General features: G+C 51.3%; 1 protein-coding gene across 2 annotated transcripts in view; it reads right to left on the bottom strand.

The window, feature by feature from the left end:
* Positions 1-769: 769 nt before the first annotated feature.
* Positions 770-16,594, bottom strand: part of NME9 (NME/NM23 family member 9) — a 17,611-nt gene continuing 1,786 nt past the window's right edge. For both annotated transcript variants that reach the window (XM_081235484.1, XM_081235483.1), the window contains exons 4-12: positions 12,498-12,601; positions 11,166-11,237; positions 10,284-10,400; positions 9,098-9,173; positions 5,970-6,052; positions 5,585-5,677; positions 4,523-4,677; positions 2,964-3,100; positions 770-1,041 (exon numbers count right to left, since the gene is read on the bottom strand). In XM_081235484.1, coding sequence (XP_081091610.1) covers positions 947-1,041; positions 2,964-3,100; positions 4,523-4,677; positions 5,585-5,677; positions 5,970-6,052; positions 9,098-9,173; positions 10,284-10,400; positions 11,166-11,237; positions 12,498-12,601 — 932 coding nt within the window. In that variant the 3' untranslated portion in view covers positions 770-946. The remainder of the gene's footprint in view (positions 1,042-2,963; positions 3,101-4,522; positions 4,678-5,584; positions 5,678-5,969; positions 6,053-9,097; positions 9,174-10,283; positions 10,401-11,165; positions 11,238-12,497; positions 12,602-16,594) is intronic.

The raw sequence follows: 16,594 nt of genomic DNA, 5'->3' as shown, positions 1-16,594 counted from the left end.
AAGAGCAGTGCACCTGTAAAGGACAGTCTTCTGGGAGCTAACGGCCCATTCAGAGAGCTGCTGCAAGTCATAAGCATGAAGCCCCCTGGAGAAAACCAGCACATGAGAAGGAAATCTCTGCCATTTGCCTCGTGCGGTAGAAGAACACAGCCTTTTCCTCAGTCCGAGAGGAAAGAGTGTGCCTGGGCTCAGTGAATTTACAAATAAACCAAAGAGCAATCCGGTAAGAGTAGCTGCCATGTTACTATTCACGGGTAAAGCTAGTTACTGAAAATCTCCTGTGTCCCACGGAGGGAGCGCTAAACCAGGCAGTGGTGAAAGGGGGCGCCACCACTAGGAGTGCTCAGGTTTTAAAATGAGGCTTTAGCCAAAATCAGAAACCAAAGAAATGGGGGAAGGGGGCATCAAGAAAATTAGATGAACCCTGGTTCCAAACGTAACCCCCAAGCATTGCTTTCTGAACATGCCCTGATTCGTAGAGATGAATCTGGCATATTCCAGGACTACCCTTGTGGCCTGGGTGGGCAGCATGAAGATGTAAAGCTGATTTATATCTGCCCCCATGTCAGTAAGCTCTGAAGTGTCACATTCAATCTTGTTGCACTGTTTTCAAGTCCGTTGTTACCAAGGTAAGCTCTGAAGTTGTTTCATCCATAACGTAGATTTATTACTGGGAAACAGTGTCCTCTGTAACTCAGTATCCCCTGAGATGACACTGTATCACGGCAGAGTTCAATGGCTGATGTCCATTTATTTTCTAAAATCCCAGAGATGGCCAAAAAAAAGTACATGTTCCATATTCGTACTGTTTAATAAGGCAGGAAAGTGGATACTATTATTTTTATTCATGAACGATAACTAAACCAAAAAAGTATTGGTGCTCAAGAGAGGAAGTTTCGGTTCTGGAGGTTTCCTTACGTGCAGCAGATATGAGTGCTCTGGCGCTTCATCTCACGGCCTCAGCCTGGTCGCAGGCCGCCTTGTCCACGTCCTCGGGGGTGCACAGCGCCTCACTGGGGCCCTCTCCTTCGACCTCGAGGCCTGTGGGACAACAGGCATGCTGTAGGACTTCTTACAGCAGCCCTGTCCCCAAGCTGTCCACAAGGGAACAGCGGAAAGGGGAAATCTAAGTACATCACAGATGGTGAAGTTAGGGGTCAGGGTGGACAGAGCAGCAAAGAGAGGTCCTAATATGTGTGTTAGGGACTCGGAAAAAATTAGGAGAGGAAGTGACATTGGTTGAGCACTTGATGTGTGTCAGGCCCCAGGCTATGAGCTTCACCATGTTTTGTCTCCTTTCAGCTTCACAAGAGCCCTCTGAGGAGGAGGATTATTATGGGGCTATAATGGGCCTCTCATTATCTCCATTTCACAAATGAGGAAACTGCGGTCCAAAAAGGGAAGTAAAACTTTCCCGAGGCTATTCAGCTAATAGATAGTGGAGCCAGGATTCAAACCCAGGATTCTGTCTCCAGGGCCCAGAAGAAGTGCTGGGTGCGTGGAAGGCACACCCTGCCCCTGACAACTGAGAAGGCACGACATACATGTCGGACAAAGGGGGAGAACACCACACCCCAACGAGGCTGCTTCAAGGTCATCCCCGCAGGAAGCTGCGCACTTACTCCCAGGTATGGTCTAGGCTCAGACCCTTCTGGAATTGTTCCCTTTGCTCGTTATCCCCTGAGGCCAAAAAGTCAGGCTCACGATCTCCCAACACTCTCCCCGATGGCCCCGATGAGTGGTGCCCAGCCAGTTCGCTCTCCTCCTTTTTCCCAGGGTCGTACCTACTTGTTTCCAGTCACCACCCCCCCAAAAAGGATGAAGATGTCACATGACCCTGGACACATAAGGAAACACGTCGTGGGCTCTCCCTGAGGGCAGGCCCCCAGAGGAAAGCTAGTCCTCGCAGTCACACCCACACCAGAGTGAGTGTTCTTCCCACGGAGGAGGGCTTTGGAGAACCACCACACGCACTTGGATGTTCAGACTTGGGTCTCTGGTCCACAAAGAGCCACACTTCCCGGGATTTCTCAGCCCCCTAAACTCCATCACACTCCCAGCTCGTCCCTCAGCTGGCAGCAGGCAGCACCAGGATTGAACGAGGGCCGGCAGGGGTCAGCTCCCGCACTTCCTTTCCTTGCCCTCAAACCACCTATTCTTGCTTGGTTGGATTCAAATCTTGAAGAGACCATGACGAACATTTCAAACATTTAGGTAAACCGACTGGTTAAAACCCAAACATTTAGGCACACGGAGGTTTCAGATCTGCAGGCAGCCTTCTCCCAAGAATGCCCTCCCCACATCCTTTGCTTTTCCCAGGATGTTCACCCCCTGGCCCCTTCCACCTCACTTCAAGGCTCAACCCAGAGACGTGCAACACGGCGACAGGAGCAGCACGGGCCGGGTCTGGTTCTTCCACTCGTGGAGTGGGGTGAGTCACGTGCACCCTGAGCCCCATGGGTTTCTCACCCAGATGTGGAGGTGGGGATGACCCAGCACGCTTTTCCCAAAATGTGGGGTCTGAGGGATACGAGAGCCACCGCAGCGATGGGCAGAGGGCCCGTCTGTGAAACCCTCTGCTTCTCGGCGACCCCACCAAGGGCTTGATGGGGCACGTGGAGCACAGAGGAAGTGAGGGGATGACATCTGGCCTCTGCCATGGAAGTGGGCTTCCAGAAAGTTAGTTACATTTTCTGGGTGGTTTCCACAGGAGAATGCAAAGTAACTTTGTAACGAGAGTTTGGCTTCAAAGTAAAAATGCAGCCGAAAATGTAATGAAAAAGCAAAACTGTTACTCTGAAAACACAATAGAGCAGGACTGCCGCTAAAGTTACGTAATGGGCCCTGTTTCCCCAGCAGGCCCTTATTAGATGGAGGACTTGGTTACCACATAGTTACTGTCAGTACCCCCCCCCATCCCCACTGCAGATTTAACACAGACCAGATCTGCCTGGATGACTTACCCAGAGGGGCTTCCGGAACCTGGTCTGAAAACTTAAAACTGGGGAAGAGCAGTGCCAGTTCCCGGCGGGCATCTTCCGAGTCCCGGCTTCCGTGGACCGCATTAAAGGGCATTTCTGTGCCATACTGAGCCCGGAGACTGGGAGCATGCAAAACGTACAAGAAACGATCGTCTCATTTGAAAAGAAATGTTTTGCTCTCTGGCAACATGGCCACCAGCTACCAATCAGAAGCTGGCATTTCTGTGACATGGCTTTCTCTGCTGGAAACGCCAGGAACAGCAGCAAGGGTGATAGTAGCCGCGGTGCTCTGGGCACGTTGCCAGCGCTTAACATACCTGATCTCGTTCCATTTGTGTGGCAACCCTGTGAGGGAGACTCTGTCATGATCCCCAGTTTAAATATGCATGAGTTATGGTGTGAGCCCAGGAGCTGCTATTTTATTGCTGTTACTACGGGGGCTAGGCTAGCACCCTGCCGAGGGCTTGGTACAGGCTGGCATAGTTAATCCCCCAAGGTCCCCTAAGATCATGCTAATATTGCTAGGACTTCCCGTATGTCAAACAATGTTCTAACTTCTCTCTCTCTCTTTCTCTTTCTCGGTCTCTTAATCTGAGGCAGGTCCTATCCTATTATAGTTCCCATTTTCCAGATGAGGAAATTAAGGCAGAGGGATTAAGGCATGGATGACCCAGGGTCACACAGTTAGTAAGAAGAAGAAGAGAGATTCTAAGGTCGGTGCTCTGAACCACAACACTGTACAGCCTCCCCCGACAGGTGTTCATATCCCCCTTTTATAGATGAGAGAACTGAGGCTCAGAAAACTTAAGATCTGAACCCTGGGCTGTCTTTCATCAGCCCCAGGCTGCCTCATATATGAATATTCCCGGCCCCCTACAACTGTTATGTCACAGTAAAAACTGCAGTTAGTCTCTTGCTAATTTCTTTCCTGTTGATGAGGTCTCTCTCAGCTTCAAAGGCAAGACACAGTGGATTTGGCATTGGTGGTGCCAGGCTAAATATTCACACAGAGCCAGGGAGCAGACCAAGGCTGTGAGTATAACAGAGTGCTCAGAGTCTAGGGGGCCTCAGGACACCTTGGGTAGGGAGTAGGGGAATGGGGGTTGAGGAGGTGAGTCTACACTGCACATCCCTAGGCCTCACCCAGAGTCTCTGACTTGGTAGACCTGGGTGGAGCCCTGGAATCTGTATTTCCTGGGTGAGAGTTGCAGGTGGCTCTGGGACCATATGACGGGACCCTTTGGCTGCAGAGAGAAGAACAGTGAGGACCCAGCTGCAGCCTTCAGAAGAGGGAAAGAGGCAGCAAGGAGGCGCCCAGTGAAGAGCCGGGGCTGGATCAGAGGGAGAGGATGTCAGGGTCTCCACAACTACCTAACAGGGACGTCAGGGACTCCCCTAATGTATGACAAAGAGGGAGCTTCATGGCCATCGGAGAGCCTTCTGTGTTACCCATGGTTCTGGGCTGAACCTCGAGCAGGGCTCTCAGCTTCCTTGGATGCAGGTTCTGAGATGGATGCGAGGACCACAGCTGGTGACATCACCTGTCAGGCTGCTCCCTCCTTGCCACAGCGGGGTCACAGGGTCCCATGAGGGCTTGCCAGGCGGTGACCACATCCTCGGTGCCCTCAGCCCTGGTGAGGATCAGGAGGTGGCTCGGTCCACTGCACATGTGATGTACCAGCTTCTCAAATGCCTCCTAGCACAGGGAGGGAAGACGGTGAGCCGGGGCAGGGGCCCCAGGGCCCATCCCACCCACAGGATGGGCGAGCGTCAGCGAACGGCCTTGCCACGGGCCTGCATGCCCGCGGAGGGCCCCGGGGAGGCGGGGGGCCTAACCACACCCAGATATAAGTTAAAGGCAGGAAGACGAGGCTTCGGGTGGACTCCCTTGGGGTTGGACATGAGATAATAAGTTAGATGGGAGCATTTAGAAGACCACAAATGTGGAAGTCATGCGGGTGCTGGATAACCAGGGGATGCTGTTGAGACTTTGTGCAACCCTTCCGCCTTCTTCAAGCAGCAGTACTCAGGCTTCCTTTGGGGAGAAACCCTTCCCCATTTCACTCGGTCCTAGGCCAGCTGACAGCCACAGTGCCTGTCCACCCCTCCACGTACACACCCCCTCACCTGAGAGGTGGGGCCCAGGCTCACTCACCGATACCCTCCCTCCCACGTGGGTGAGTCACAAGCAGAAGCAGACGGAACGTGGCTGGATGTGGGTCCCCCAACAGCAACACCCGAAGTGACAGTCTGTGAGGTCCCCTGAGGGCCCCACCCCCGCCCTGGCTCTTCTCCCCACGCCTTCTTATGCAGCTCCTTCGCCTCTCTTCAGCTCTGGGGGTCACGGAGCACCCCTCCGATAAATGCCTTATCTCATCCCTTATAGCTGGGGTCACACTCTCATCCTCGCTACTAAAGAATGTCTCCCTGATGCAGCCCGTAACTATTATTCGGAGAGCAAGTTCATGGCTCGCTTGCTGTTCACATTCTTGCTTTTCATAATACTCTACTTTCTCCCAAACTAATGGCAAGCTATAAACACGATGCTGGAGAAAGAGAAAGAAATGAGAGTGTTGTGGATAAGTGGAAGCAGAGAAGCTGACCTCTCCGGCTCGGCGTTGGTAGAAAAGTCGCATGTCTGCTTCTGTCATGGTTCTCTCTTCATTTGTTAAAATGTCAAACCCAGCTTCCTGGATCTGTAGGAGATATATATATATATATATATATATTCTAAAAGGGTAAAGCAAGCCCAATTTCACGGTTCAATGTGTTGAGAGTAAAAGATGACGGGAAAGGCAACATTAAAAGCAGTGGAGACCCTCGTCCTCCAATTCGATTTACAAATTGTAAGTTACTTAAATGGAATTTTAATTAAAGCTCCTTAGAAGCCTTCTCTCCCCCAGGACACTGCTACACAATGCTCCACCCCTGATTTTGCACCGGAGGAGACATGAGGATAGTCTGTAAGGTAAGCGTTGTCTCTCTCACCTTCATGATAATCTCATCCGTCTTCCCATGGACCACCGCATCTGGTTTAATGACTGCCAAGGTGCAGGCCCTCTCTGATGACACTGCAACAAGCCGGCGATGGTGCTGTCAGACGCTGGGCTCTCGGGAGCCCCTCCGCAGGGACGTGCAGCCCCGCACGCAGCCCCTGGCTTCCCTCCCCTGGCCTCTTGGCTGTGCTTGTGCAGACCTAGACTCTAGTGGATGCAGGGGTCTGGCTCCAGACCCCAACCTCAGCCTGGCTGCAAGGGACATGAACCTGGGAGGGAGGGCTAGGGGAGGGAGGAGAGGATGGGAGGTGGGGGAGGAGGTCAAAGACAACTCAGGAACAAAAACCAGAAATAACCAAAAGAGTCGGCTCTTGTCCCTTCCTGTCACCCTGTCGTGATTCGTGACCTCTAACTGCTGCCGACCGTGTTCTCCTCTCGGTGTGCCTTTTTGCCTTTCCCGGCATGGGGTCAGTAGTGGCTGCCCCAGGCCCCAAGTCGCCATGACTGTTCAGGGCCAGCACGTTCTACCAAACTGCGCCTTCAGTCTCCTCTGTCTCTGTTCACACTCTCCTGAGAATTGGCCAGCTCACTGTTTGGAGCCCAGGCACCAGTCATAGATCACTGGCCAGTCTACTGGTGGGCCGTGTCCATAGGTCCAAGCAGCTCTGGGGATGAGGAAGGTGCCGCGTGGCCGCGGTCCACCGCTCAGGCCCGCAGACGCCATGGGGAGCTCTGTGTCTGGGCACAAACCCATCCCTGTCAGACTCCTGTTTGTATGGACTTGGCCTTGGTGAGCTACCTACACTCTCCACAGACTCCGTACCCCCCCATTGGCCAAGTTTCTTTTTTCAACGTTTATACCAGTTGTGTTGTAACACGACAGTATCTGCACCTGAGGAGGGCCTCCTACTTTGAAAAATCTAAAAAATGTGGACTGCAAAGGTGTGAATCATTTTAAGCAAGCCAATCTAGTCATTATTCCACGAGCACTATTTCTAACGTCCTACGAACACTTGGACTTTAAGGGATTCTTACAATAAACCCCCTTATAAATTGACCCATTAATGAGACCACCTAGAGGTATAGGGTGAGAAGAGAAGAGACCAGGGCTGGGGCCCTGAGAACTCCAGCCTGAAAAGGGAACAAAAGAAAAGAAGCCAAGGAAGGGGAGGTGGTGGAGAGGCCAGAGAAAACAAGAAGGAAAACGAGAAAGGTCTCGACATCTCAGACACCCGACGAGAAGAGGGCTTTGAGTAGGAAGACGTTGGGGACATCAGCCAAGCCCACAGAAGGATGCCATAGGCTATGACTGGAAACTGTTCACTGGAGTTGGCACCAAGAAGGTCGCTGGAGCCTTGGGGAGCGGCAAGGGGGCAGGGGCGGAGGAGAGGGTGGCCCGAGGAGTGTGGACCACATTCAGGAAGCTAGGCTCGGGGAAGAGGAAGGCGAAGGGCAAGGGTAGGCTTTGGGTAGTTTTCTAGGTGGAGAGACCTGATTTGGAAGAAAATAATGGGGAAGGGAAAAAAGAGGTAATCCCAAAAGGAGACGACAAACGTTTCCTGCAGAAGCCAAGTCGCTGATTTCCTTTTCACACTTGAAGTTTCTTGCTCTCCTAAACTGTGCCTCTTCCCTTGTTAGGATCCAACTCAGAAAGTCCTCGTCATCCACACGTGAATAAGCAGCTTTCCTATTTCAGGGAGTAATCAGAACTTCCTTCTCTCTCCAGCTGGGTTCTTGAGCTGCGTCCTGGTTTCCCCTGGTGTCTCAGGGACCGTCAGGAGGCACCTTGCCAACAACAGCCTCTCTAACCTCTGGCTTCTCTTCCCACTGTCAGGTCAAGGTGTTCTTCTCATATTAAAGGTTCAGGAAGAACAGCAATGCTCAGGAGTGTAAAATCCATGAGTTAATACTTGGGGCATAAGTGGAAGAGGGTGCAGGGCTGTGGGGAGGGAAGGGGTTCAGTACAGCTGACTTTCTGACACTTCAGAAAAAAGGTGAAAGAAGCTCAAACTCTTTAGCTCAAATAAGGACTAAGGGAACACCAGCATCATTACTTTACCTTATTAGCATCACTCCCTCCATTTTACTAAGGGAGCCTTTCCTCATGCCCAGAAATTGCCATGAAACTCACAGCTGTTATAACTGAACATGATCAGAAAGCTGTGAATGTTGCCCAAGATGCCATTAAAGGGCAGGAGGGACACAACACAGTATGTTTGAAGTCAGGTGATTGGAGACAAAACATTTTATGGGTTATCTTCCCAGAGTTCAGATCGCTCAATAAACTGATTACTCATATATTTTTTAAAGACACATCAGGGACTTCCCTGGTGGTCCAGTGGTTAAGACTCCGCGCTTCCAGCGGAGTGGGTGTGGGTTCGATCCATGGCAGGGGAACTGAGGTCCCACATGATGTGCAGTGAGGCCAAAAAAAGTTAAAAAATAAAAAACACGCCTCAGGGCTTCCCTGGTGGTGCAGTGGTTGAGAATCTGCCTGCCAATGAAGGGGACACAGGTTCGAGCCCTGGTCCAGGAAGATCCCACATGCCGCGGAGCAACTAAGCCCGTGCGCCACAACTACTGAGCCTGTGCTCTAGAGCCCTTGAGCCACAACTACTGAGCCCACGTGCCACAAGTACTGAAGCCCGTGTGCTTAGAGCCCGTGCTCCACAACAAGAGAAGCCACCGCAATGAGAAGCCCGCACACCACAACGGAGAGTAGCCCCCACTCGCCGCAACTAGAGAAAGCCCGTGCAGCAATGAAGACCCAACGCAGCCAAAAGTAAATAAATAAAATAAATAAATTTAAAACACACACACACACACACATACATCAAATCCGAGTCTGCTCAGCCTTGCCTTTCTTTTTTTTTTTTTTTTTTTTTTTTGCGGTACGCGGGCCTCTCACTACTGTGGCCTCTCCCATTGCGGAGCACAGGCTCCGGACGCGCAGGCTCAGTGGCCATGGCTCACGGGCCCAGCCGCTCCGCGGCACGTGGGAACTTCCCGGATCGGGGCACGAACCCATGTTCCCTGCATCGGCAGGCGGACTCTCAACCACTGCGCCACCAGGGAAGCCCTGCTCTGCCTTCTTGCCACGCTTGTTGGTTCTGTACTCACCCGCATCCTCATCGTCACCATCTTCCTTTTCGTGGGAAAAGCATTCATCTTCATCAGAAAGAGCCTCATCTTTAATCTAGTACAAATTGGTCAAGGACAGTAAGTAGTTAGCTAATTAAAACTCCACAAAGACCTTCAAAAACCAGCAGAAGCCAAATAGGTAAAGGTCCTAAATGCAGAGCAGAAGAAAAGGGTCAAGATTATCAGCCTTGGAGACTTTTCAGGAACCTTTTGAGTAGTTGGGTGGTAGGGAGCGGGGGAGGAGAGCGATTGAGGACCAGGAAATCCATGCTGATCTTAAGGTTTAGAGTCTGCGGGTTTCCACGAGCATCAAGTAGAAACTAAGGAAAAAGAAAGATGAAATAGAGAGTTGTCAAGAAGACAAAGTAAGAATTGAAGTGCAAGTAAATAGTAAGCAACTGGCTACACAGTGCAGGTAGTACACAGAGATCATTTATCTGTGGAGTAGGTACAGGCATCTGTGATTTTCTTTCTTGGGGAAAAATTGCCAGTTTTCTGGGGAACAAATAGGATTTGACTCCAATCCATTCTATGAAAACAGGGCTTTGCTCTTTGGAACTGAATGTGAAAACGTGAACAGTGAACATGGAATAATGTCAAGGCTCCTTTGGCAGCTGCTCAGGGCACCAGGAGGTACTTCTTTCTACCCAAGGTGTGTCGGTTTTCAAAGGCTGCCAATTTTTTGTGAAAAACTCACAGTCCACGTTGTCCTGGAAGTAATTTACCAAAATCACAAGCAGTGCTGATCCTGTTTCTCAAGGTAATGACCCCTTTCTAGTTAAAGAAATGAACCCTCTGGGATCACAAGTTAAACTCAGGAATGAGAAGGGAGGGCAGGTCACCAGGAGAGATTTCCCCCTGAGGCTGACTCCTTGTATCCACTTCATGTCCATTTCTGAATTCGTTGTCAGGGTTCCAGAAACCCTGTTAAGAGATGCAGTGGGGATGAAAGGGAAAGGGATAAAAGACGTTAAAGTGTTCTGGATGAAGGCAGCGACTTCAAAGAAGATTTCCTAGTGGGACTTACACCCTCCCCTGAGCCCTCAGAGGCCCCCAGCCAGCGTGGGCATTTAATGCAGCTTTCCAAGGACAGTGAAGACATTGGCGGGGCAGGGGAGGGACCTGCTGGCCTGGCCTGGGAGACACTTGTGAGCTGGCCGCTTACCACTCTCCGTTCTCTGCCTTCGGCCAGCACCCTCTTTTCAGCCTGCAGCTGCTCTCGGATGGTTTTCTGCAACAGTGGGGCGTTTGCTCCTCTAACCAATGCCACCAGCTCCCCTCCCTAGAATACATCACAGATGTCCTGCTCAGACCACACGATGGGCAACCTCCTTCAAGAGACTTGAGGTTCCAAGAGCTTTGTTTAGGAGCGTGCCCAAGGTCAAGGTCTGTGGACCCCAAGCCCACAGCCTCCATCCACTTCTCTGCCCCCTACCCCAGGCCCCTCCCTTCAAAACTTCCTCCAGGGGCTTCCCTGGTGGCGCAGTGGTTGAGAATCTGCCTGCCAGTGCAGGGGACACAGGTTCGATCCCTAGTCCGGGAAGATCCCACATGCTGCGGAGCAGCTAAGCCGGCGCGCCACAACTACTGAGCCCACGTGCCACAACTACTGAAGCCCGAGTGCCTAGAGCCCGTGCTCCGCAACAAGAGAAGCCACTGCAGTGAGAAGCCCGCACAGCGCAATGAAGAGTAGCCCCTGCTCACCACAACTAGAGAAAGCCTGTGCACAGCAACGAAGACCCAACGCAGCCAAAAACAAACAAATAAAATAAGAGGTCCACGAACCAGAAAGAGCACAGGCCTCTGAGTGAGTCCTCCTCTGTCCCGGGCACTGCCCTCAGGAAGGCCCCAAGCCCAGAATGACTGCCCAGAGCTCCACCCATGAGCAGTGCCATGATTAAGGGCATCTGTCCTCGGCCAAAATAATAGAGTCAGGGAGGAAACAGCATTCTCTCTCTGGGAGCAATGCGGCTCTGGGTGAGAGGCGTCCATCTGAACCCTCGTGATGTGCAGCCGTGGGACAGTTCTGGACTGAAAATGTACTTACTGCATAAAACAGAAAGGTCGGCTCGCACCTCCCTCTGTATTTTTCGAGGACATCAAGACAGTCTGCCTCTGCCTAAAGGAAACAGGCTGTCAGCAGGTCGGGTGCAGGGACAGGATGGCAGGAGAACCGCGCGGGACACACACACCACACCCCCCATACAGAGCACATACACATCCATATCGCATGCACACCACACACAGACACCAAACGCACATACTCCTCATCCTCCACATACCACACACCACATACATACACATATATACCACACACACACACACACATATATACCACACACACACAGACCACACACATGTACATACCACACACACATATATATACCACACATACATACACAGACCACACACACATACTGCTACACATGCACGCACCTATGTTACGCATAATATACACATATCACACACACATATCACATCCTCCCACACACCACATACACACACCACACACGTGCACACACGTACATCACACATAACACACACACGCAGCAACTCCCCTCCCCCACTGGAGCCCTGGCTTGCTCTCTCTCATGCTCCTTCTTCTAATGCCTTTTATCAGAATCTTTAGCAACTGTCAACATACCGGTAAAAAGTGTTGCCAGTGTAGTTTTCTGAGGAATAAAATAAGGAGCATGTGACAGTTTGTCCTGCTCGGGATCAAGGGAGCTCCACCACTAACATCCCACATCTGCCCCGAGTGGCAGCAACAGGTCAGGAAGGTCCCGAGCTCACCTCCGGGTCTGATAAAGCTCCCCACCCAGACCCCTCCTCCGCTCACTCCACAGGAGCCTCACAACCCACTCCCACGGGAGGAGTGCAAGCCCTGGAAGCCCAGCTTCTCGAGAGTGGATGTAAGGGAGAGTCTCGCCTGCGTTCACCGTCTCTGAGCCTCAACCCGTGCAGCTCATCCAGTGTCTCTTGCATGCTTCTCCGGAAGTGATTCCCATTTCTATACACTGACCTGAGTAAACGATGGCTGAAAGTTCCCCTTTAAGGAGCAAGGATAGAAATCTTAAACCCTGTGCTCTGGAAGTGAAACTTCAGGGTTCACAGTGTCCACCAGCCAAGAGAGAGTGTTGGCCTTAAAGTGGCCGCACGCCTTCCCGGCTCCAGCATCAGGGGCAGCCGAGCCCACAGGGACTGTCGCGAGGCAGGGTTGGGGGGAGGCTTCCTCTCTAGAGAAACTGGTATCAGCAAAAAATCCACAACGGATGCCTTGTCGATGATCTGAAAAAGGCCCCTCAAACTTCCTGTTCCTGTTTTTAAATTTTTAAGTTTTTTATAAGTTGTGTGACATTGTGCTGAGAGAGGACCTTACTAATGCAAAATGCAGAAGGTCCAGGCCGACCTCGATCCTCATCTTCTGGAAGAGGCTTACCATGGGCTTGCAGGGGCCGCACCAGCCTTGGTAGACGTCGACAACTGCGTGGAACCAAGAAGCAGGAGCGCTCAGCGGGCACCAGCGCCCAGCACGTCAGGCAAAATTGATACCTGCACATTCCAACCCCCTCCGATGGACATCTGTTTTCAGGGATATTTATTTCATGGTTAAAGGGATTTATTATCCCAGCAGAGTATGAGCGAGTGTGGAAACACAGCTTTCCCTCATGAACTCAAGTGTTCCGAATTCTAAACACAATCAAGTGAGTATGGTGGAAAATCACTTACTTAACATGGATCCTTTGCCTTAAGGAATGTTCAGCTACATTCAGGGTCAGACCTAGCACAGAGAAGCCCTCAGTACATATTTGAAATGGACCGAAACTATCTCTTCTAAAAGGAAGAGGTCACTGTAGGTGACCCATTAGCATGCAATCAACTCTTAGCTACTTTGGTAATAAACATAGCATTAACCTTTCCTCCTGATGCATTGGAAGCCACTTGCTTTGGGTAAAGGAGAGTTTTGTCTTTAAAACTTTACTTTATCAAATCAACATTATTCTCCTGGAAAGTGAACCTGAGAGAGACCTAGGTGGAAACTCAGGTACCTTTTTCTGCTTTGGTCCCAGTCTCTGGAGTGTGGTGGGACTGGGTGTGAGGGACCCTCTTGTCTGATTGCACTAGACCCTGAGGCCTGTAAGAAGCTAAGCAGAGAAGCCAACACATGTGCACCGGATACGCACCAGACCTGCCCAGCCCAGTCAGACGCAGCAAGTAAGTGCTAGATGGTGATGGACCACCGGTGGTCACATTTTAAGGAAGGATGTCTTCCTAAAGACCTCAGCACTCAGAGCTCATGCCTGATCCACACAGGGAGTGTTTCTGTTCTGCAGTTAGAGTGCATCCTCATGGGGAGAGAGTGTGGACAATGCTTATAAACTATCAGCCCTGCCAGTTTTAATGGCATGCAATTTGCGATTTTACTTTTTGAAGATTCACATTTCAAAATTTTCACATCACATGAGAACTGTTAATAAACCATGATATAAATTATCTTTTTTTTTTGGCCATGCCACACGGCTTGCGGGATCTTAGTTCCCTGATCAGAGATTGAGCCCGGGTCCTCAGCAGTGAAAGATCAGAGTCCTAACCACTGTACCACCAGGGAATTCCCTAAATTATCATTATTAAAATTAGCATAGACTCTGGCAGCACTGTCTTAACGCTGTACTGTTGGACTCAGGGGAGGAGGCTTTGCAGTGGAGAGGCGACTTGCATTGGGCATTGTGGAAATGCCAGGCTTGGACGGGCAGAGAGGGAGGCCATAGTGGGAAGCATGGTGGGGGAGTCCAGGGGCCGCTGCGGTTGGGTTGATCAGTGGTGGCAGAGATCACTGGAGGAGTGGGGAATGTGGGTTTGAGGAGTTCCATCCTGGTTTACTAGGCCACGAGGGTTCGCAGTAAGTTTTAGAAAGGAGAGAGTGTTAATATTTACTGAGCTACGAGAGGGCATCTGCACTTTGCTTTTCTCTCAAAATATCCAGTAAGATAGGTATCATTATCCTACCATAGAAATGAGGAATGAAATAACCAACCCAAGGTTAAAAAATAAATAAATAAAAATTCTCAAGCAGTAGACCCGAGTTTTGGACCAAGGTTTGTCTGATGCCACAGCCCGTGCTCTTTCAATGACTCCAGGAAAGAAGATGCATGAATTCAACAGTATGGGTTAGTTCAGCCAAGCAACATAGTTTTGCAGAGAAAGTGAGAGCCAGGCTGGGTTTAAGAGGGACGAGGAAGCCAGACACAGGGGTGGCTGTGTTGAGGGAAGGGAGAAACGAAGGAATCCCTGAGACTTTGAAAATGTCGTGGAAAGACTGGGGGTGGCAGTCCTGTGGGTGAGAAGGACCACCTTTGAGCCCGGCAGAGAGAAAGGACTGGGTGGAGGCAGGGAGAGAGCATCTGGGGAGGGAGGAAAGCGAACTAGATTCCAGACATGTTGCATTTCCAGAACCGACCAGAGAGTCTAGGGCAAATAGCCCCAAAGTCAGCCAGACACCAGCAGGGGCCAGAGAGAAGGATCTGGTCCTCCTCAACATCCAGGTGGAGGATAAAGCTTCTTTGAGGCTCTTTTGAGGACAACAGCTTCACAGGTGAGGGATTTGGAGATTTCAGTAGACCACAGGAATGGGAGAGAAAGGCATTTGGGTGACTCCAGGAAAAAATCCTTGAAGAATTGGAGGACCCTGTATCCAGGCCCACCAAGGAGAACAGGCTCAAGCCCCAGCAGGAAAAAATCGGGACCCACTTAGCTGCCAGTCTCTATGCAGGGTTTGCATTGCTAGGTCAGCCTAGTCATTCGTACCAGCTTCCCATCTCCTCTTGCACTCCCTGGCTCTACGAGGAGCGGTGGGGACAAAGGCACACTTCCCACGGTTGTGGGAGAGAGGTGGCTGAGGACGGGAGAGGAAGTTATGAAGAGATGGACTCTGAAAGGCAGAAAGCAGAAAGAGACGGAAGGAAAGGAAAGGCAGAGAAAATGAAAAGGGAGGGGTGTGTGTGTAAATCTGAATAGACTTTCGCCTGTTGGAAGGCAGATGGAAGTGAGCCAGCAGAAGACCAGAGTTCCAAGATGGTGGCTGACCTTGGAAGCAAATCTCTGCTGGTTCTAGAAAGAGGGAAGAGCCTGAGTTCCTGGCGACTGCTTGATGAGGACGGGCAGACGAGCCCCTGCTGCCTTAGGTCCACACAGTTCCCTCATGTTGTGCTTCGAGCAGGACTCGACAAAGTCCACACTCGATAGATTAGGGTGCCTGGAACGTGGCAAATCCTCCAAAAATGAGGAGCTGGTGGCTTTCTTACTGTTGTTAAAGAAATAGAAGTCATGGTGGGTTTGCCCTGGAGCCATGTTCCGGTTGCACACAAGGCACATGGACAACATAGTTAAGACCTGGCACCATCCACAAAGCCTTGGAATCCCTCAAGTAATAGAGTGTGGTCAGACTCTCACCCACATCCTGGATCAGTGGAACCGCATTTATTAAGAACCCACTTGGCCCGGGCCTGGACACGTCTGCTCCTGATGGAAATGAAAAAGACAATGGCCCTGTGCTAGAGTCTGGGGGAGGGTATGGAATGCCTACGTTCACAGGGGCCACACCAGGTTGGGTGTGTGCTGTGGGTTGAGACGGAGTCCCACCCCAAACGCCCTAGAGACACCAGGCGGAAGTGACCACACTTCAGGAAAGATTTCATGCAAGGAGGCTGCTTTAGAGCTGCCTGGGGATGAGAAAGGGTTCTACAGGTTGTAGGGGGTCATGATACTTCAGGTAGTAGGAACAACGTGGATACAAGTGAAGAAGTGGGGAAACGTGTGGCATGTTCGGGAAACAGGTTGGAGCCAAGGACAAACCTCAGGGGACAGTGGGTGAAGGGGCTGGAGGGATGGGGGAGGGGGGCTTGAGTGCTGAAGTCACGAGTGCAGGGGCTGCAGTGGAGAGAGATGAGAGCAGATACCAGCTGACCCAGCAGATGTTTTTTTTTTTTTTTTTTTTTTTTTTTTTTGCGGTACGCCGGCCTCTCACTGTTGTGGCCTCTCCCGTTGCGGAGCACAGGCTCCGGACGCGCAGGCTCAGCGGCCATGGCTCACGGGCCCAGCCGCTCCGCGGCATGTGGGATCTTCCCGGACCGGGGCACGAACCCGTGTCCCCTGCATCGACAGGCGGACTCTCAACCGCTGCGCCACCAGGGAAGCCCCGAGCAGATGTATTGATAGAGAGAACTGAGCAGACACAGAAATGGAGCCCAGAGATCTCTAGAGGAAAAGAAGCAGAGAAAGGAAGAGTTGGGGAGCAGCTGTGCTGGGCAGCCTCTCAGATGCCGCCAGAGAGCCCTGCCTCCTGGGATTCAAGCCTTTGTGTAATCCTCTGCCTTTGAGTGCAGGCTCCACCCAGGGCGAACAGAACAGGGCAAAAACAATGGGAGGTTACTTTTGAGATTAGGTTACAAAAAGGCTGTGACTTTCGTATCTCTCTCT

The sequence above is a fragment of the Mesoplodon bidens genome (assembly GCF_964165515.1).
Source record: "Mesoplodon bidens genome assembly, chromosome: 5".
NCBI lineage: Eukaryota > Metazoa > Chordata > Mammalia > Artiodactyla > Ziphiidae > Mesoplodon > Mesoplodon bidens.
This window is presented reverse-complemented; position numbering and strand designations above follow the sequence as displayed.